The sequence below is a fragment of the Hemiscyllium ocellatum genome, chromosome 1 (assembly GCF_020745735.1).
Source record: "Hemiscyllium ocellatum isolate sHemOce1 chromosome 1, sHemOce1.pat.X.cur, whole genome shotgun sequence".
Classification (NCBI taxonomy): Eukaryota; Metazoa; Chordata; class Chondrichthyes; order Orectolobiformes; family Hemiscylliidae; genus Hemiscyllium; species Hemiscyllium ocellatum.
Genome location: NC_083401.1, coordinates 14,276,806 through 14,299,116, shown reverse-complemented (window position 1 = coordinate 14,299,116; position 22,311 = coordinate 14,276,806). Strand labels below are relative to the sequence as shown.

At 42.2% G+C, this 22,311-nt stretch overlaps 1 protein-coding gene across 2 annotated transcripts in view; it reads right to left on the bottom strand.

Moving 5' to 3' along the window:
* sema4f (sema domain, immunoglobulin domain (Ig), transmembrane domain (TM) and short cytoplasmic domain, (semaphorin) 4F) overlaps positions 1 to 22,311 on the bottom strand; it is a 234,365-nt gene that overhangs the window by 20,729 nt on the left and 191,325 nt on the right. For both annotated transcript variants that reach the window (XM_060837263.1, XM_060837356.1), the window contains exons 9-10: positions 21,207 to 21,351; positions 7,195 to 7,405 (exon numbers count right to left, since the gene is read on the bottom strand). In XM_060837263.1, the coding sequence (XP_060693246.1) occupies positions 7,195 to 7,405; positions 21,207 to 21,351 (356 nt within the window). The remainder of the gene's footprint in view (positions 1 to 7,194; positions 7,406 to 21,206; positions 21,352 to 22,311) is intronic.

The window sequence follows — 22,311 nt, the reverse complement described above, 5'->3', positions numbered from 1 at the left end:
AACTGCCTCTGCACGTAGTGAAAGGCGACTACCCTGCATTACTTAGATGCTCCTAGGTACAAAAATTAAAGGTAAATTGGAGCTTGAATTCAAAGACAAGTTTGCAAGAGATTTTGGACAGGTATAAGGATGTCTTCAAGGGAACCCTGGTGAAATGAAAGGAGCAGAAATTAAACTTCACTTGAAATGGAACGCTCATCCAAGGAGTCTTGAGGAACGGCCAACTTCCATAATTACACCGGCACCACTCCCCACCTCTTCCTCCGTTACATTGATGACTGCATTGGCGCCACCTTGTGCTCCCGCGAGGAGGTTGAGCAATACATCAACTTCACCAACACATTCCACCCTGACCTTAAATTTACCTGGACCATCTCTGACACCTCCCTCCCATTCCTGGACCTCTCCATCTCCATTAATGACAACCGACTTGACACTGACATTTTTAACAAACCCACCGATTCCCACAGCTACCTGGATGCCATATCTGCTCCCCTCCGTGACTACCTGGACAGGTCTACGCCCCCCTACAACCCACCCTCCCATCCTGGCACCTTCCCCTGCCACCGCAGGAACTGTAAAACCTGCACCCACACCTTCTCCCTCACCTCTATCCAAGGCCCTAAAGGAGCCTTCCACATCCATCAAAGTTTTACCTGTACATCCACTAATATCATTTATTGTATCCGTTGCTCCTGATGCAGCCTCCTTTACATTGGGGAGACTGGGCGCCTCCTAGCAGAGTGCTTTAGGGAACATCTCCGGGACACCCACACCAATCAACCACACCGCCCCGTGGCCCAACATTTCAACTCACCCTCCCACTCTGCCGAGGACATGGAGGTCCTGGGCTTCCTTCACTGCCGCTCCCTCACCACCAGACGCCTGGAGGAAGAACGCCTCATCTTCCGCCTCGGAACACTTCAACCCCAGGGCATCAATGTGGACTTCAACAGTTTCCTCATTTCCCCTTCCCCCACCTCACCCTAGTTCCAAACTTCCAGCTCAGCATTGTCCCCATGACTTGTCTGGATTTGTCCTACCTGCCTATCTCCTTTTCCACCTATCCACTCCACTCTCTCCTCCCTGACCTATCACATTCATCCCCTCCCCCACTCACCTATTATATTCTATGCTACTCTCTCCCCACCCCCACCCTCCCCTAGCTTATCTCTCCACGCTTCAGGCTCTCTGCCTTTATTCCTGATGAAGGACTTTTGCCTGAAACGTCGATTTCGCTGCTCGTTGGATGCTGCCTGAACTGCTGTGCTCTTCCAGCACCACTAATCCAGAATACTTCAGGTACCAGCACTATGATTTTCTTTGTACTTCTGACCTACATGGCCACAGTATGAGAAGGAACCCACAGCCTGAGAAGCTAATGTGGTTTTACAGTATAGAACTTGAGTATTGCTGGAAAATGGCACATTTTGATGAAGCTTTGCATTTTGCAGTCATCCAAATAATTATAACAATACCAATTCAAAGGGAAAATCAACATTTATGTTGGATGAGAGGAGAATACGGAGTGGACGAGTGGACCCTGGTGCATTCTCGATGGCAGTGCCATGGCCAATTCATGTTAAAATCAAGGCTTTGATTAAATCTTAAACAACATGTATTAAAGGTTCAACTAACCAATCAACACTATATTGAGAAAAGCATGGGAAGGTAGTGATGTTGTGGTAATGTCATTGGATGGTAATCCAAAGTCTCAGACTACTGCTCTGGCAATATTGGTTCAAATCCCAATGTGGGAGTTGTTGAAATTTGAATTCAATAAAACAATCTGAAATTAAAAGCCAGTCAAATAGCGACCATGTTGAAAGGAAATCTTCACTTTAGTGCCATCCTTACCTCGATGTGACTCCAGCCCCACGACAGTATCGCTGACTCTTAGCTGCCCTGTGACATAGTCTAGCAAACCACTCAGTTATATCAAACTACTATCAAAGACTAAAAAAAAACAGACAGACAATCCAGCATTGGCCAAGGCATTAGGAATAACAATGGCAGAAAAATACAGAACTAGTGATGCAAAAAAAGTCCTTCTTATGGACATCTGGGACTTTTGTCCCACAGACTAGTCAAGCAACAAAATGATGTAATCATACTCTCAGAATCATGCCTCACAGACACTGTCTCAAGTACCACCAACAACTCTCACCAGCAAGACAGACCCACTAGAGGTGGTGGGTCAGTTCTCTACAGTTGGGATGTAGTTGTTCTAGAAATCCTCAATGCCATACCCCATTCAGGACAAAGAAAGTTTCTGCTGATTGCCACCTACTCCATCTGCACTCTTGACTGATAAAAATTGAGGCCCACTTTTCCTGGGGGTGTACCAAATGTTAGTATTTTTAAGATATGTACACTATCCCAAAATCTCTAACTTTCAGACCAAGATAGAAAACACAGACAAGCTTTTCTACTCAAACAAATTTCATTATTTATTATAAGTAATTAGTCTGCAGCTACAGGTAAACCATTGGTATATAACACTGCTGACCAAAAGTCTAATCCTCTTACAAACTTCCTCCTTACACACCCCACACAGACAGACAAATCAGAAAAATTATTATCGGGGGAGGTAGATGAAACACTAGAAAGTCACCCTAGTGGTCTTTGCTTCTCAATTCTGATGTCAAGATGATCTTACTTCAGGCTAGTTCCGTTGTATCGCTCAGAAGCTTTCACTGATTTGTAAGAAGAGTGATTGATTCACTTGGAAAATGTCTCTGATTTATCAGTTCAAAAGTCACAGCTCACAGCAACTGCTGCAGGGAAGGTAACTGATATTCTTTAAGATTAAACAATTTTTTTTATTGCAGAGAACAAGTAGCTGTTCTGGGACAAACAACAGCACACACCTATGTGTCTTTCTCTCTCTTTCTGGTTCGAACCTACACAGTTGGCTGAGAGCAGTCAGCTTCACTTGCAACCAGCACCTCATCTCTTCGTCTGTATAGTGCAGGAACCCACAGCCACAAAAAAAGGAAGTATACAATTACAACACATTCTTTGCTGTTAACTTATACAGCCATCCTGGTAAATCTTTTTTTTTTAAAGCAGCTTTTCCTGTTTGCAGCCCACAATTATTAAACACATCGCTAAATTGCCCATAGTGTTAGGTGCATGGGAAATAGGCCTGGGTGGGTTACTCTTCGGAGGTTCGGTGCGGACTGGTTGGGCCGAAGGTGTGGACTGTAGGTAATGTAATGTAATGTAATGTAATGTAAACATCAAAGTGAAAAAGCATGATTCTTACACAGGCAATGACCATCTCCAACAAGAGCAAATATAATCATCACTCCCTATCATCGCAGAATTTCCTATTATCAACATCATAGGGTTACTATTGACTAGATACAGAGTTCAGATCTAATCTATTAGATGATTTGGAGTCGGGGACCATGTGTAGTGTGTCAAAGTTTGCAGATGACACTAAGGAGTGACAGAAGACTGTGAAACTTTGCAGAGGAATGTAGATATTTCAAGTGAGTGGGCAAAGGCCTGGCAGATGGAATACAATGTTAATAAATGTGAAGTCATCCATTTTAGTAGGAGTAACAGTAAAAAGGACTATTAATTGAATGGTAAAAAATTGCAGCATGCTGCTGTGCAGAGGGACCTGGATGTCCTTGTGCATGAAGCTCAGTGGGTTAGTCTGCAGATACAACAGGTAATTAGGAAGGCAAATGAAATTTTGTCCTTTATTGCTAAAATATTGAGTTTAAAGGCAGGGAGGTTATGTTGTAGCTGTATAGGGTGCTGATGAGGCCACACCTGGAGTACTGTGTGCAGTTTTGGTCTCCTTACTTGAGATTGGATGGGGTGCAGAGGTTGATTCATTAGGTTAATTCTAGAGTTGAGGGGGTTGGCTTATGAAGAGAAACTAAATGGGCTTAGATTATATTCATTGGAATTTAGAAGAATGAGGAGGGATCTTATTGAAACGTATAAAATTATGAAGGGAATAGATAAGAGAGATGTAGAGAGGATGTTTCCACTGGCAGGTGAAACTAGGACAAGAGGGCATAGCCTCAAAATTAGGGAGAACAGATTTAGAACCGAATTGAGGAGGAATGTTTTCACCCAGAGGGTTGTGAATCTATGGAATTCTCTGTCCAGTGAAGTCATTGATATTATTTCAGTAAATGTCTTTAAAGCGTAGATAGATTTTTTTTGAACAATAACGGAATTAAGGGTTATCTGAGTGGGTGGGTAAGTGAAGCTGAGTCCATAAAAAGATCAGCCATGATCTTATTGAATGGTGGAGCAAGCTCAAAGGGCCAGATGGCCTACTCCAGCTCCTAGTTCTTATGTTCTTATGTATATGGGACCTTGTCAAAAGTGTCCCTAAAGCCAATTCTCCACACCTCTGGCACCACATCTGAAGAATAAAAGATTATTGCTGGTGCCTCTGCAATTTCCATTCTCATTTCTTTCAGTATTGTTGGATGTATTTCATCATTATGATCCAGTGACATTGCCACTATATCACCAAAATACATGCAATGGTAGTATTCCAGTTTGTTAACTATGATTGCAGGAGTTTTATGTACAATCAATATACTCAAATATCAATAATTCCTGTACACCATTGTAACCCTGGTTTCTCTTCCTTGGATTGTAACATGTCATGTATCAATCCTAGCAAATGTATATCATTTGTTCCAGACTTTTCTGCCATTCTGAAGTATACAACCTTAAGAACAGGAAATGTTGCCTAAAAAAAAGAAGTGGTTAAGCCTGGTATGACAATTTGAGACTTGTTGTCAGAACTGTAGTGCATGCTTCCACTTTCCAATTTCTCATTAATTTATGGAGTAGGGTATCAACTGGAAACTCTAATTACATTCAGAAGGGGCCTACAGATAGTCCATTCCAATGCTTTTAAGATAATAAATGCAAGCTCTCCCATTTTACATTTTTTTGCTGCACCAGCTGACTGAAACACTAACAAAATGCCTCCACCAATCTTCCCATTCTCTCTTCGAGGTGTTGATTTGGAGAGGGTACATAACTCCCTAAACCAATGGAGACTAACACACAAGATTATGCATAACATTGCACCGCATTGCTCTAGTATACCTCTACCTTTCTCCCAGGAAGCACTGATACTGCTGCTTGAATGCTGGAATAGACAGAGCTAAATAATTCCCAACTAACAGATTAGATCTAAGCTCTGCAGTCCTGCCAAATCCAGGCACGAATGGTGGTGGACAATTAAACAACTACTCAAATAGGCCCATTATTAATAATGGGGGAGACCAGAAAATCAAAACGTAAGGATAAATCTGTCACATTTGCAAAAATCTCCATCTCAGCCTCAGCCAGATGTCCCCACCTTGATAAATGCTGATCTTCAGTCAATTTAATTTACTCCACGCAATATCAAGAAACAGCTGGACACACTAGATACTGCAAAGGTTATGGAAGATGATATTCCAAAGTACTGAAGATTTATGCTCCTCCTCATTTCAAGCTGTTCCAGTTTAGTTCCAACACTGTCACCTTTTTGGCAGTGATGAAGAAAACTGCCCAGGTATGTCCTACACTCGACAAGTATGACAAGTCTATCCTGGCCAATAACTGTCCCAATGGTCAACTTTCAATCACTGGTAAAGTAATGGAAATTTCATCAATATTATTAATCAGCACTTGCTTCCATCAGTTGGCACACTTCTTTGGGCAGAACCATACTGTTTAGGAGATAAATCTTTACCAGTGGATGTTACTAATAAAATACAACTTCAGGGAAAAAATAATCTGCTCACTGATTGGTTTACACCAGAGCCACTCAGCTCCTGACCTCACTACAGTCTTGGTTCAAACATGGACAAAAGAGCTGAACTCCTGAGACAAAGGTAACTGCCTTGACATTAAGGCTGCATCTGATCGAGTGTGGCATCAAGGACCCTCGCAAAAATGGGAATTGGGGGGAAAGCTTGCTTCTGGTAGGAATTATACCTGATCATTGGAATCTGGTTGTGGAAGATCAGAAGTGGGGATCAGATACTGATGCAGTTTATGTTCAAATGCAATAACATCTGGACAATAACTATGTTTGCTGAAACGTGGCAAACAACATTTACACCACACAAGTGTCATATAACAGCCATCTCCAATAAGAGACAATATAACCATCATTGACATTCAATGGCAATACCATCATTGAATCCCTACAGTGGATATCTTGGGGGTCTACCTTTCACCAGAAAAGATCTTGTGTGAACTTGTGTAGTGCACCTTGTAGATCATACACACTGCTGCTTTGAGCAATGGTGGTGGAGGGAGTGGATGTGATGCAAATAAATCAGGCTCCTTATCCTGGATGCTGTCAAGCTTCATGAGTGTTGTTGGAGCTGCACCTATCTGGGTCAGTGGGAGTATTCCATCAAACCCCTGACTTGTGCCTTGTAGGTGGTGGACAGGCCTTGAGGAGTCAGGATGTTACTTACTCTCTCCAGCATTACTAGCCTCCGACCTGCTCTTGTGGTCACTGTATTTATATGGTCAGTCCCTTTACATTTCTGGTGACTGGAACCTCAGTTTGTTGAGAGTGGGGTTTTAGAGATATTAATGTCACTGAATGTCAAGGGATGGTGATTAGGTTCTCTCTTGTTGGAGGTGGCCATTTCCTCGCACTGATGTGGTGCAGATGTTACTTGCCACTTCTCAGTTCAAACATGGATACTGTCCAGCCTTGCAGAATTTGGACAGAGAGAGAAAGTGAGGACTGCAGATGCTGGAGATCAGAGCTGAAAATGTGTTGCTGGAAAAGCGCAGCAGGTCAGGCAGCATCTAAGGAGCAGGAGAATCAACGTTTCAGGCATGAGCCCTTCTTCAGCCTAAAGAGCCCATGCCCGAAATGTCAATTCTCCTGCTCCTTGGATGCTGCCTGACATGCTGCGCTTTTCCAGCAACACATTTTCAGCTCTGAATTTGGACAGTGGCTGCTTCAGTAACTTAGGAGTCATAAATGGTTCATCATCAGTGAATATCTCCACTTCTGACCTTAGGATGGAGGCAAGTTCATTGATGAAGCTGAAGATGTTTGGACACTTCAAATACAATATACAGTCCTTCTAAGTAGTCAGTAGCAGAGACAGATCACTCTGTTTAATTGGATCACAAATAACAGAAGACAAATCAAACTGCAGATGTAAAAAAAGGATTACATTTGCTCACCTGTACCCAAGTACAAAACCTCAGTCCCAGCATTCATTTTCTTCACTAGGATCTTGGAATATAGAGTGTCTCTCATGATGAGGAGTGGCTTCCCACCAATTGGGTAGATCCAAGCAGCCATCAGAAGATGATCTCGAACAAACATCAGTACATTGTCTGGCAGGTCCAAGGATGTGTTGTAGCCCTTTTCCTTCAATTGGCTAGTGATGCACTAAATAAAATTTTAAAAAATGAACCATTAATTTCAGTAGCTCTGAGTTTCTAATCTTTAACAACACCAGCACCTTTACATTTTTTTCATTAGTTCTGGCTATGTCAAAATCACAGGAAGATGAACACTTACTGTCCCTCTGAAGATGGTGGCAAGCTATTTTCTTGAACCACTGCAGTCTTTCTAGTGAAGATACACCAATTGTGCCTTTTTTTTCTGTAATATTTTAATATAGCTGGTTGTGTTTGAACATTTCAAAGGACATTTCAAATCCTGCAGGGATGGAGCAGGAGGGAGGGTTTCAGGTACATGGATAATTGGGGCTCATTCTGGGGAAGCTGGGATCTCTACAAACAGAATGGTCTTCACTTGAATCAGAGGAGTACTAACATCCTGCATGTGAAATTTGCTGATGCTATTCAGGTGGGTTTAAACTAGCTCAGCAGGGGGATGGGAACCTGAGGTGTAGTTCCAGTACACAGGAAGATGAGAGTAAGGGCATGGACAGGATTTCACGGTCACAGGAATGTGCTGGCAGACAGCAACCTGGTTTGAAGTGTGGAGAAAGTGAGGACTGCAGATGCTGGAGATCAGAGCTGGAAAAGCGCAGCAGGTCAGCATCAAAGGAGCAGTAGAATCGACATTTCAGGTATAAGCCCTTCTTCAGGCTTATGCCCGAAATGTCGATTCTCCTGCTCCTTGGATGCTGCCTGACCTGCTGCGCTTTTCTGGTTTGAAGTGTGCCTACTTCAATGCCACAAGTACCCGAAATAAGGTAGGTGAGCTTGCAGCATGGATAGGTAGCTGGGACTTCGATGCTATGGCCATTTTGGAGACATGGATAGAGCAGGCTGCAGATTCCAGGGTTTAGATCTTTCATTAAGAATAGGGAAGGCGGTAAAAGAGGGGGAGGTGTGGCCTTGTTGTCAAGGGCAGTATAATGGTAGCTGAAAGACCTTTTGACGAGGACTCGTCTACTGAGGTAGCATGGGCTGAGGTTAGAAACAGGAGAGGAGACGTCACACTGCTGGGAGTTTTTTATAGGGTCTGCATCGTTCCAGGGCTATAGAGGAGAGGATTTCAAAACAATTCTGGGTAAGAGTGAAAGGAACAGTGTGGTCATTATAGGGGACGTTAACTTCCCCAACATTGACTGGAAATGCTATAACTCTAGCAAGTCGGATGGATCAGTTTTTGTCCAATGTGTACAGGAGGGTTTCCTGACACAGTATGTCGAAGGGCTGACGATAGGGGAGCCACACTGGATCTGGTGCTTGGTAATGAACCAGGCCAGGTGTTTGATTTAGTTGTAGGTGAGCACTTTGGAGAGAGTGGCCGTAATTTGTTTACGTTTAGTTTAGCGATGGAAAGGGATAGGTACATGCCACAGGGCAAGAGCAATTATAATGCAAAAGACTTAGGATGCATAGAATGGGAGTGCAAAATGCAGGGGATGGTAATAATGTAAATGTGGAACTAATTAAAGGAACAGATATTGCATGCCCTTGATAGGTATGTCCCTGTCAGGCAGGGAGGAAGTGATAAGGTAAGGGAATCGTGATTTACTACAGAAATTACATCTCTTGTTAAGCAGAAGAAGGAGGCTTAAGTGACGATGAGATGAGATGATTCAGATGAGGCGATGGAGAGTTACAGATTAGCTAGGAAGGATTTAAAAGAGAGAGTTAAGAAGAGCAAAGAGAGGACATGAGTAGTCTTTAGTAGTTAGAATAAAGGAGAACCCCAAAGCTTTCTATAGGTATGTGAGGAATAAAAGGATGACTAAGGTAGGAATAGAGCCAGTCAAAGACAGAAGTGGGAAGTTGTGTGTGGACCTTGTAGAGATCGGAGAGATGCTAAACGAATATTTCTCATCAGTTTTCTCTCAGAAAAAGGAGAATATTGTAGAGGAGAAGAATGAGATACAAGATATTAGACTAGAAAGGATCAAGGTTAGTAAGGAAGAGGTGTTATCAATTCTAGAATGAGTGAAAGTAGATAAGTCCCCTGGGCCGGATGGGATTTATCCGAGGATTTGCTAGGAAACTAGGGAGGAGGTGTTGGAGCTTTTGGCTTTGATCTTTGAGTCAGCTTTGTCTACAGGTTTAGTACAGAGGACTTGAGGATTGCAAATGTTGTGCCCTTGTTCAAGAAGGGCAGTAGAGATGATCCAGATAATTATAGGCCATTGGGCCTTACGCCTGTTGTAGGAAAAGTTTTGGAAAGGATTATAAGAGATAACATTTATAATCATCTAGCAAGCAACAAATTGGTTGCAGATAATCAACATGGTTGTGTCAAGGGTAGGTCATGTCTCTCACACCTCACTGAACGTTTTTTAGAAGGTGACCAAGCATTTGGATGAGGGTAGGGCAGTTGACATGGTATACATAGACTTCAGCAAATCCTTTGATAAGGTTCCACATGGTAGGCTGTTGGAGAAAATGCAGAGGCATGGGATTGAGGGTGAATTAGCAGTTTGGATTAGAAACTGGCTTTCTGAAAGAAGGCAGCAAGTGGTGGTTGATGGAAACTGTTCAGCCTGGAGTCCAGTTACCAGGATCTGTTATGGGACCATTGCTGTTTGTCATTTTTATAAATGACTTACACAAGCATAGGTGGATGGGTTAGTAAGTTTGCAGATGACACTAAAGTCGGTGGAGTGGTGAACAGAATGTAAGAATGTTGCATGTTGCAGGGGGACATGGATAAACTGCAGAATTGGGCTGAGAGGTGGCAAATGGAGTTCAATGCAGATAAATGTGAGGTGATTCACTTTGGGAAGAATAACAGGAAGGCAGAATGGAAAGATTCTTGGTAGTGTGGAAATGTAGAGGGATTTTGGATGCCTGAAAGCTGCCACCCAGGTTGATAGTGCTGTTAAGAAAGCATATAGTGTGTTAGGTTTTATTGGTAGAAGAATTGAGTTCTGGAGCCGTAATGTCATGCTGCAACTATACAAAACGCTAGTGCGGCCACACATGGAATATTGTGTACAGTTCTGGTCAACCCATTACAGGAAGGATGTGGAAGCATTGGATAAGGTGCAGAGGAGATTTACCAGGATGTTGCCCGGTCTGGAGGGAAGGTCTAATGAGGAAAGGCTGAGAGACTTGGGTTTGTTCTCGTTGGAAAGATGAAGGCTAAGAGGGGATTTGATAGAGACATAAAAGATGATCAGAGGATTAGACAGGGTAGACAGTGAAAGTCTTTTTTCTAGGATGATGATGTCAGCTTTAATGAAAGGGCATTGCTACAATTTGAGGAGTAATAGATTTAAGACAGATGTCAGAGGCAGGTTCTTTACACAGAGAGTGGTAAGGGCGTGGAATGCCCTACCTGCCAATGTAGTTAACTCAGCCACTTTAGGGAAATTTAAACAGTCCTTGGATAAGCACACGCATGATGATGGGATAGTGTAGGGGGATGGGCTTAGATTAGTTCTCAGGTCAGTGAAACATCGAGGGCTGAAGGTCCTATTCTGCGCTATATTGTTCTAAGTTCTGTGTTGTTCTATGACAGTTATCAGTTAACTATTTTGCTATGGGTCTGTAGTTGCAGCTAAGACAGACTGAGAAAGAGCAGCAGAGTCTTGCCCCTAAAGGAAGTTACTGAACAAGATAGGTTTTCGTGACAATACAGTAGCTTTGTCATTATTAATAATAAGATTAAACTTTTGTTTGACTGAGATCTCTAGTCCCATGTTTCGGGGCATTCATTCAGACAAAAAACGAAAGTAGTGCTGGTGCTGTAAATCAGAAATTTCTGGAACAGCACAGCATGTCTAGCAGTATCTGTGAAGAGAAATCAGAGTTAACATTTCAGGTAAAGTGACCGCTCCTCTGAACCCCGCAGAACTTCCTCAGCTCTCAGGCAGGGTGACACAACCCGAAATGTTAACTCTGATTCTCTCCACAGATGCTGCCAGACCTGCTGAGGTTTTCCAGCAACTTTTGATTTTGCTTCATTCAATCAGATGCCTGGATTATTAGTCTAGTATCATAACCACTGCACCACTATCCAGTCATGCTAGTTACTGTCATGCCATATCTCTGCTGACACTAAGTCAACACCCTCAGGCAAATATTCAGTAATCCATCCCTTCGGCCGTCCCTCAGGATCAAGGATTAGTTGCATCCACTTCAGTTTGATAATGGGCTCTGAAATGCCATATGAGCCATGATCATGAGTTCATGACCTGCAGACATGAACTCATTTTGATTGAAGGGTTGGATAAAGATTGGATTTGGAGGCATGTACACTCCCTCACATGCCTTAACTTCATTTCTCCATGTTCCTAAAAAAATCTCCAAGTGTTCAGTGCTCTCCTGCATGAGCCTTCTTGAGTTTGGTCAATCACAAGCCTGGGACTCCCCAGGAGTCAGTGGGAATGTTTGGTTTTTTTTCAGGAATGTTTTGAGGATATCCCTAAAATGATTCTGCTGACTTTCTGGGGGGAGTCTTCTGCCGTGACTGAGGTCTAAATAGTTGCTATGGAGTACAGGTGTCAGGCATATGGATATCAAGTCCTGTCCAATAGAACTGGTTTTGAGTGTATTAGCACCTCAAAGCTGGACAGTTGGCTTGAGAGAGGACATTGCTATTGAACTGCCCTTCTTGGATGAAGACAATCATGTGAAAGTACCATTATGCTTATCTTGTGCTTTGAGGTATCTGCTGGAGCTAGTTTGATTCACCAAAGCAAACAGGAGAGCAGCAGCATCGCTGCCAGGAAAACCATGATTTGAGCTTTGGGTTTGAGATCCTGGCCCTAAAATATACTTTTCCTCAGTCATCTGAAGGCTGAGCTAGTATATTGGAAGTAATGTTGCATTGCAATGATGCACACTGTCTCCACCTGTTCAGTGGAGGCTCTGGGACGTGATTCTCCAGGATCTTGCCACTGATCATCAATCATTTCACCCAGCCTCAGTCAGAGACATTCAAAACAAGATTACACTTGTGTGCATGCTCATTCAGAAATTGAGCTCCAGGTCATTTTGAACTCCTTTTCCAAACAATATATTCAAAAAAAGGTCCCTCGTTAAAAACCAAGAAGACTAAAGTACTCTTCCAACCAGCCTGAACAGCAACCCAGAGGTGCAGAGTCATTAGCGTACTTTTAAAAAATTATTTGTTCAATGTGGTCATCATTGGTTAGGCCAACACTTATTACCTAGCCTTAATTATCAGGTTGCAGTTAAGAGTCAACTTTCATGCTATATGATTCTAGGATTTTCATTGCTGTGGATCTGGAATCTCATTTTGGCCAGGTTAGCAGTAGGATGACAAGCTTGTTTCCATAAACGGCATTACCAGATGGTCTTTATGACAACCAACAGAACTTTGGGGTTCGGATTATCAGTCCAGGGACAATTTCATTTCTTCCTCATGAGTCACAAAATATTATTTTGCAGGTACAGCAGAAAGATTAATCGGATACTAGCCTTTATCATGAGAGGAACTGAACAAATGAGTTCACCTTCAGTTATTTAAGTGAAACTACATTTCAAATTTTGAGTGCAGCCTTTTATCTCCTTTTATTGAAGGAAAGATGTAAATACAGTGAAAGTGATTCAGAGGAGGTTTGCCAGAGTGACATCTGGAATGGGTGGGATGTCTTATGAGGAAAGATTGGATAGACTGGGCTTGATTTCAACAGAAATCAGAAGGTTTGATCAAAATTTATTAGATCCTCAACATTCTTAATAAGGTAAATGTAGAGAAGATTTTTATTCTTGTGGATAAATCCAGAACTAGGGGCAATGTTTTAAAATTAGAAGTTACCCTTTTAGGACAGTTTTGTTTCTCTCAGAGAGTTTTGCAACCTCAGAAGGTGATGGAGATGGATTAATTAATAATTTTAAGGCAGTGTTAAGTAGATTCTTTTTAGGTAAGGAAATCAAAGGCCACTGGGGAGAGATGGAAGTCTGAAATTCAAACATTAGCTATGATAATACTGAATAGCAGCAAGATTAAATGGCCAACCCTATTACATTATTTTTGTATATGAGTATGACTGTATATTTAGATTAGACTTACAGTGTGGAAACAGGCCCTTCGGCCCAACAAGTCCACACCGACCCGCCGAAGCGCAACCCACCCATACCCCTACATATACCCCTTACCTAACACTACAGGCAATTTAGCACGGCCAATTCACCTGACCTGCACATCTTTGGACTGTGGGAGGAAACCGGAGCACCCGGAGGAAACCCACGCAGACACGGGGAGAATGTGCAAACTCCACACAGTCAGTCGCCTGAGTCGGGAATTGAACCCAGGTCCCTGGCGCTGTGAGGCAGCAGTGCTAACCACTGTGCCACCGTGCTGCCCTTAACTACTGATCTACTGATGCAAATCCAGCATCCGTTGCCTTCCTCACCATCTCAGTATTAAAGTTACTGATTATATCTTTAATGATGTTAATCCAACTTTCCCACAATTAATCCTTTCTGAACTTCTATAAATCATTTAAATGAGCGACTCATTTCAGTCCCCCTCCAATAACAATGTTTTCAGCTCTCGAACTGAAACAAATAGAAAACAATGAACCAAACGGAAATTAATCCTGACCACAAATCTTTGTAACAGTTTGTTTTTGCAAGACGTTGTTCTTTAAAAGTCTACAACTTTGATGTAACGTCCAATAACATTATGCTATTTGGTGCTTTTTACTGTTGGCAGGAAGGTTGGCATCTTGTCTAACCACATCCCCAGAAAAAGCTTTTATTTCCTCAGCCTGCTGTCTCATGTGATCATAGAATTTTACAGCATGGAAAAGGGCCCTTTGGCTAATTGTGTCAGCGCATATCAATAAACACTAGCTGCTCTAGTAACATCTGACAGTACTTGGTCCATTGCCTTGTATGCTATGGTATTTCAAGTGTTCATCTAAATACTTCTTAGAGATTACGTTAGTTTCCACCTCTAACACCCTTTTAGGGGGTGAGTTCCAGATAACTACCATGACATAGGTGAAAAATTATTTTCTTAAATATCCTCTAAACCTTCTGCCCCTTTCTTTAAACTAAACCCCAGTTATTGATCCCTCTACTAAAGGAAATATTTCTCTCTCTACTCCCCTCAGAACTTTGTATATCTCAATCAGATCCTCCCTCAGCTTTAATAAAAAACCAAAAGAACTGTGAATGCTGTAAATCAGAAACAAAAACAGAAGTTGCTAGCAGGTCTGGCAGCATGTGAACAGAATTCAGAGTTAATGTTTCGGGTCCGGTGATCTTTCCTTTCCTGTTCAAAAGCAAACAAGCCCAACCTATCTAATTTCTCTTCATAGCTGAATTGCCACAGCCTTAGCAACATCCCAGTGAATCTCTTCTGCATCCATTCTAATGTAATTATATCCATTCAATAGTGTAGTGACCAGAACTGCACACAGTACTGCTGCTGTGGCCTAACTAATAATATACATAGCTTAAATATAGCTTCCCTGCTCTTGTAGTCAATACTTCAATTAATAAAAGCAAATATTCTATATGGCTTCTTAACCACCTTAACTACCTGTCATAGCGTCACAGCATCATTCAGCATGGAAACAGAACCCTCAATCCAACCAGTCCATGTCAAGCATAATCCCAAACTAAATTAGTCCCCCCTGCCTGCTTCTGGCCCATATCCCGTAAAACCTTTCCTAGTCATGTACTTATCCAAATGTCTTTTAAATGTTGTTACTGTGCTCACATACACCACTTCCTCAGGAAGTTCATTCTACATACAAATCACCCTGGGTACAAAATTTGCCCTTGTCTTTTTCAAATTCCTCTCTTCTCACTTTAAAAATATGTCCCCTAGATTTGAAACTCCCCCATTCTATGGAAAAGACACTAACTCAATCTATATCCCTCATTATGCTATAACATTTTATAAGCTTACCTCTCAACCTCCTATGCTCCAGTGAAAAAAGTCCCAGCCTTTTTTTTATACTCAAACATTCCATATTCGCCAATATTCTGCTAAATCTCTTCTGAACCCTCACTAGTTTAATAATATCCTTCCTCTAACCGGGCAACCAGAATTCAACACAGTACTTCAGAAGAGGCATAACCAATGTCCTCTTCAACCTTACATGTCTTCCCAACTCCTATTTGCAAAGGATTGAACAACGAAGGCAAGCATGCTAATTGTCTTTTTAACTACCCTGTCTATATGTGATCCAAACTTCAAATAATTATGGACCTGAACCCTTAAGTCCCTCTATTCTACAACACTACCCAAGGCTCTATCACTAATTGTATAAGTCCTGTCCCTATTTGTCATACCAAAATGAAATACCTCACAGTTATCCAGATTGAACTCCATCTGCCATTTTTCAACCACTGACCCATTTGATCAAGATCACTTTGTAATCTTAGAAAACCTTCTTCACGGTCTACTGTGCCACCAATTTTGGTGTCATCTGCAAACTTACTAGCCATGCCTTCTATATTCTCAGCTAAAGTATTTATGTAAATTACAAATAAAAGAGGACCCAGAACCACTCCCTGCTGGTAACAGGTCTCCATTCTGAAATGCAACCCTCTGCCACCACTCTGTGTCTCCTGCCGTTAAGCCAATTGATTATCTCACCCTGAATCCCATGTGACCTAACTTTACTAATTATATGCAGAACCTTGTAAAAGGCTTTACTAACAAAGTTTACTGCTCTGCCCTCAATCTTCTCCACAACTTTCTCAAAGACGTCAATCAAGTTTGTGAGACATGATTTTCCTTGCAGTCTATAGCTCCCCAGTTTCTCCTTACAACCCTTCTTAAACAAAGGCACACCAAGGACTGACAGCTTAATGTCCCAGGATTTAGATGTTTCAGGTGTGATAGAAGGGGATGTAAAAGGAGTGGAGGAGTTTTCATTACTGGTAAAAGAGTATCTCACAGCTGTACTGAGGGAGGATACATCAGAGGACTCATGCAGCAAGGCATTATGGGTAGAACTCAAATAGGAAAGATGATATCACTGGGGTATACTACAGGCCTCCCAAAAGCAGGAGATAAAGGAATGAATATGGAGACAGATTTTGGAAAGACGTAAAACCAGCAGGGGTGTTGTGGTGGGTGATTTTAACTTCCCCTATATTGACTAGTACTCACTTTGTGCTAGGGGCTTGAATGGGGCCGAATTTGTGAGGACCATTCAGGAGGGTTTCTTGACAGAGTATGTAAACAGTCCAACCAGGGAAGGGGTTATGTTGGACCTGGGTTTGTGAAATAAGCCCGGCCAGGTGAGTGAAGTTTCAATGGGGTGGCATTTCGGGAGTAGTCATCATAATACCATGAGTTTTAAGATACTCATGGATAGCTGTCCTCGGGTGAAGGAGTTAAATTGGGGGCAGGTGAACTACAACAACATTAGGCAGGAACTGGCAAATTTTGCTTGGAGACAAAATGAGGGTAAATCCACATTGGACATATGGGAGCATTTCAAATGGCAGTTGATAAGAGTTCAGGAGCGGCACATTCCTGTGAAAAGGAAGGATAGGTATGGCAAGTTACAAAATCTTTGAATGACCTGTGAGGTTAGGACTTTGGTCAAAAAGAAAACCGAAACATACATACAGTTGAGGAGGATGGGAACTGACAAAACCTTTGAGGTATGTCAGAAGGTAGCAAGGAACTTAAATAAGTAACTTATTTAAGAACTTAAATAACTTAAATGGATCAGCAAACAGGATTAAGGCAAATCCCAAGGTTTTTTTTAAACAGATATAACTAGCAAGAGGGTGGCCAGGGAAAGGGTTGGCCCACTAAAGAACAAAGGAGGCAGTCTATGTGTGGAGCCAAAAGAGACAGTAGGTGAGGTCCTAAATGAATACTTTGCGTTGGTATTCACCAAAGAGGAGGAATCGGTGGAGCATAATCTCAGGGAAGGAGTGTCAAATTTCTAAGCCGAGTTGCTATTAAAAAAGAGGTGTTATGCATCTTAAGAAATCCTGGGTCTTGATGGAGTCTAAAAAGACCCCGAGTCCTGACGGGATCTATCCCAGAAGCTAGAGAACAAATTGCCAGAGCACTGACAGATATCTTCTCTTTTTTTGGCCACCGGTGAGGTCCCAGAGGCCGAGAGAACATCCAACGTTGTTCCACTGTTTGAGAGATGTAGCAGACCACACTTGGAATATTGTATACAATTCAGGTCACCACACTACCAGAAGGATGTGGATTCTTTGGAGAGGGTACAAAAAAGGTTTACTAGGACTTTGGGGATTTTAGCTATGGAGAAAGGTTGGATAGACTGGATTTGTTTTCACTGGAATGTACAAGGTTGAGGGGCAACCTGATAGAAGTTTATAAGATTGTGAATAGCATGGATAGAGTGGAAAGAATGAGGCTTTGTCCCAGGGTAGAGGGGTCAATTACTAGGGGACACAGGTTCAAGGTGTAGGATGGGATATGGGGTGGGTGGGAGATGTGCCAGACAGGTCTTTCACACAAAGAGTGATGAGTGCCTGGAATTTGTTGCCAGAGGAGGTGGTGGAAGCAGATACAATAGCAGCATTCAAGAAGCACTTGGACCAATACATGAATAGGAAGGTTATAGAGAGACATGGATCCTGTAAGCGAAGACAGTTTGAGCAACTAAGGACAGAATCTGCTGGTGCAAGCTTGGAGGGCTGAAGGGCTTGTTTGTGTGCCATATTGTTCTTTGCTCTTTATATTAGCCACACTCCAATCATTCGGCACTTCACTCATAGTTATAGATGATATAATTATTTCTGCAAGGGACATTGTAATTTACTCCCTTACTTTCTACAGCGTTCTTGCTTTCAGGGTGTTTGGACATGAACACCAAAGTCTCTTTGATCCTCTGTATTTCTGAAGGTCCCACCATTCATTGCACAATCTGTTGTCTTGTTCTGTCTTCCCAAAAATGCTTCCTTTCACACTTCTCAGAGTTTAATATCATTTGCTACTCTTCTGTCTATCTGACCATCCTGTAGACTAAGGATTTCCTCTTTTCTATTTCAAATCCAACACAAGTGGAGTGCCACAGGGATAACTGCAGGGGGCATAATTAGTTACTATACCTATTTATGACTTGGAAGAGCAAAGTAAAGTACCACTTCCAAGTGTGTGGATGACACAGAAATAGGTGAAAAAGCAAGTAGTGAGGATGACTCAAAGAGTCTAAAAAGGGATACAGCAAGTTGAGTGAGTGACAAAAACCTTGGCAGATAGAATATACATGGGAAAACAAAGAGCACAGAATACTGCACCACAGAGGGATTTGGGAATCTTGTGCGTGAATACAAAATGTTAGCAACAATGTTCAACAGGTAATAGAGACGGTAATACACTTAGGCTTTATTTAAAAGAAAATGGAGTATAAAAAATGTGAAGGACTTGCTAAAACCACGCATGGCACTATGTCAGACCACACCCCAAATCTTGTTTTGGTTCCCATACTTAAGGGAAGCTATAATGGCACTGGAAGCAGTCCAAAGAAGGTTCTCTATTATTTTGAGCATGGAGGGCCTTTCTTAGGCATTTATGATTTGGAGATTTCAAGCATCAGGAATGAAGAGTTCATGCTCAAAACGTTGACTCCCCTGCTCCTCGGACACTGCCTGACCAGCTGTGCTTTTCCAGCACCACACTCTTCGACATACCAGCTTCTGAGAGGTTTAACAGGTAATTGAGGAGAGATTGTATCCCCTTGGAGGGGAGTCGAGAACCAGAGAGTAAAATATTTGAGAAAGGGTTGCCAATTTAAGACAGGAAAGAGGGTACTAAATTTCTGGAATTAGAGTCATAGAATTTTACAATACAAATCTATGCCATTCTGCCGTTGTATTCAAGACTCAGACAGACAAATCTGTAATTAGTAAGGGAATCATCATTTATGGGGATAAGCAAGGAAAGTGAAATCGAGGATTATCAAATCAACCATGATTGCATTGACTGGTAGAACAGATTCGATGTGCCAAATTATTGACTTCTGCTTCAAGGTCTTATAGCCTTAAGTGAGGAACCTTCGAAGGTATCATCTCTCCTTATTGCTGTACTTCCTAAAATGGCATCTCTCCTTATTTCAGTCATCACTCCTTGATCAGTATTACATCACCACCTCCTAATTTATCTCACCTAAGATTCAATATCCTGGAATATTGAGCTGCCTGACTTGCAGCTTGTCATGTCTCCATGATAGCAATGACCTCATGCCCCATTGTACTAATCAGCACCCTCAACTCATCTGCCTTACTTGCAAGACATTAAAATTAATGCCAACCAGCCTTGACATGCTTCCTTGTGTCTAGGTTTGATGATATAATGCTCTGTCTTCCAAAGTAACTGATGTCCACTCTGTCCCTCTGTCAAATTAGTGTAAACCCCTATCAATAGCACTAGCAAATACCCAAGAAGGATATTGGTCCTACTGTACTGAAAATTTCTGTTGCTGGAATGGAGTTCCATGTGTGTTCTATGGTGTTGCAAGTCTGCATCCTTCAAGAATCTACAGAAAAGTATGAGCAGGCTATTCAACTTAGAGGGGGATGTAATCACATGCCCTTTCAGCAGCAGTCACCATAAATTATCAAACCTTAGATTTCCATCCTGTGTGCCTTAGAAACACAGAAAATAGGAGCTGGAGTAAGCCATTCAGCCCTTTGAGTCTGCACTGCTGTTCATTGATCACCTAAATCAATACCCTGTTGCACCTCTGCCTCTCATTCTTCTCCCACATCCTTTGATCCCTTTAGTGCTATATCTGACTACTTCTTGAAAACATTCAATGTTTTAGCCTCAACTGCCTGCTGTGGTGAGAGTCAAAAGCTCACCAGTCTCGAAGTGAAGAAATTTCTTCTCATCTCAATCCTAAAACGTCTGCCCTGTATCATTAAGAATGCGACACCTCATCCTAGACTCCGCATTGTTTTGGAACATCCTCCCTGCATTTACCCTGTGTGGTCTTGTTAAAATTTTATACACTTCTATGAGATTCCCCCACCCCCTCTCTTCCCTTTCTTCCGAATTCTAGCGAATATAATCCTAACCAATGCAACCTCTCCTCACACATTAGTCCTGCCATTCCCAAGAATAAATCTGACAAACCATGACTCCCGCTATAGCAAGAGTATTCTTCCTCAGATAAGGTGACCAAAACTATACACAGTATTCCAGCTGTGGTCTCACCAAGTCCCTATATAATTGCAGCAAGACACCCCTGCACCTCTATTTGTATCTTGCCACTATGAAGGTCAACACACCTTCTTCACTGCCTGTGTGTCAGCTTCAGTTGCTGGTGTATAACGACACCCTGGTCTTGCTGCACAATCACCTTTCTTAAATTTATAGCCATTCAGAGAGCAATCCACCTTCTTGTTCATGCCAGTAAAGTGGATCACCTCACAAATATTCACATTATACACTGCATCTACCATACATTTGTCCATTCAGTTTATTCAAATCACATGAAGTCTCTGTATCCTCCTCACAGCTCATCCTCCCATCCAACTTTGCGTCATCTGCAAATTTGCCGACATTACTTTTAGTTCCCTCATCCACATCAATAATGTATATTCTGAAGAGGTCCTAGAACAGATCCCTGTGATACCCATTTAGTCACTGCCTGCCACTTGGAAAAAGACCCCTTTATTCCTATTCTTTGTTTACTGTCTGCCAAACAGTTTTCTATTCAGCTCAATACACTATCCCGAATCCCATGTGCTTTAATCCCCACACCAGATCTAACACTTGAGATGTTTCATCCAGTTGTTTCCTTATTGTAAAGTAAATCCCTTCATTGCAATGGGTAGAAATCACTTGCTTTAATTGATACCCCACTTACTGTGCCAGGACGGGGATCCGGGATTTCGCCTCGATAAATGCCCCACTTGTCAGACTCTCCTTTATACTCCATATATTGCCCATCGAAAGCTTTCTGCACATTTGCGATGCTGTAAGCACACACTGCAGAAACGTCCTGGTTGTCCCTGGAGATGGAGCCAGACAGAAGAAACATGAATAAGTTTTTAATACACTCTACAGCTTTTATTCTGAATAACATGATGACTATGTTAAAAATATACTCCCCTTAGAGTTTCCACTACTCGCCCAAATAAAAAGAAACATCATCACAACCCACGTCAAGGAGATCGAACAATAACTATGTCAAAGGCACCTGGGAGTTTCTTTCTTTCATTCTCTTATGGGTGCTGCTGGCTGGGCCAGCATTTATTGCCTGTCCCTAGTTGCCCCTGAGAAGGTGGTGGTGAGTTGCCTTCTTGAACCATTGCAGTCCACATGTTACATTCCACAATATCCTCGGGAAGGGAATTCCAGAATTTTAATCCAGCAACACTTAAGGAATAGCAATATATTTCCAAGTCACGATGGTGAGTGGCTTGGAGGGAATTTGCAGGTGGTGGTGTCCCCATGTATCTGCTGCCTTTGTTCTTCTAGATTGAAGCCATCATGGGTTTGGAAGGTGCTATCTGAGAATCTTTGGTGAATTTCTGCAGTGAATCTAATTGATAGTACACACTGCTGCTACTGAGTGTCTGTAGTGGGACTGAATGCTGAAGATGGACTTCTTCCTGTAGTAACTAAATAGTTTTCCCATTAATTAGAAAATCTTGTTTTCATGTCAAATAAAGGGGGCGACTGCAAAAATCCCAGATCAGTGACGGTCTCTTCCATGGGTTTGGCACACAGAAGCAGCTACAACACCGGTTTCCCACCACCCCAACTCAAATATTTAGACCGAAATCTTTAGACAGCACCTTTCAAACCCACAACTACTTCCACCCGAAAGGTTAAGGGCAGCAGATACATAGGAACACCACCGTCCTCCTCCAAGCCCCTCACCATCTTGACGGGGAAATATATAGCCATTCCTTCACTGAGTCAAAATCCTGGAACCCCTCTGCAGCATTGTGGCTTTATCAGCACCA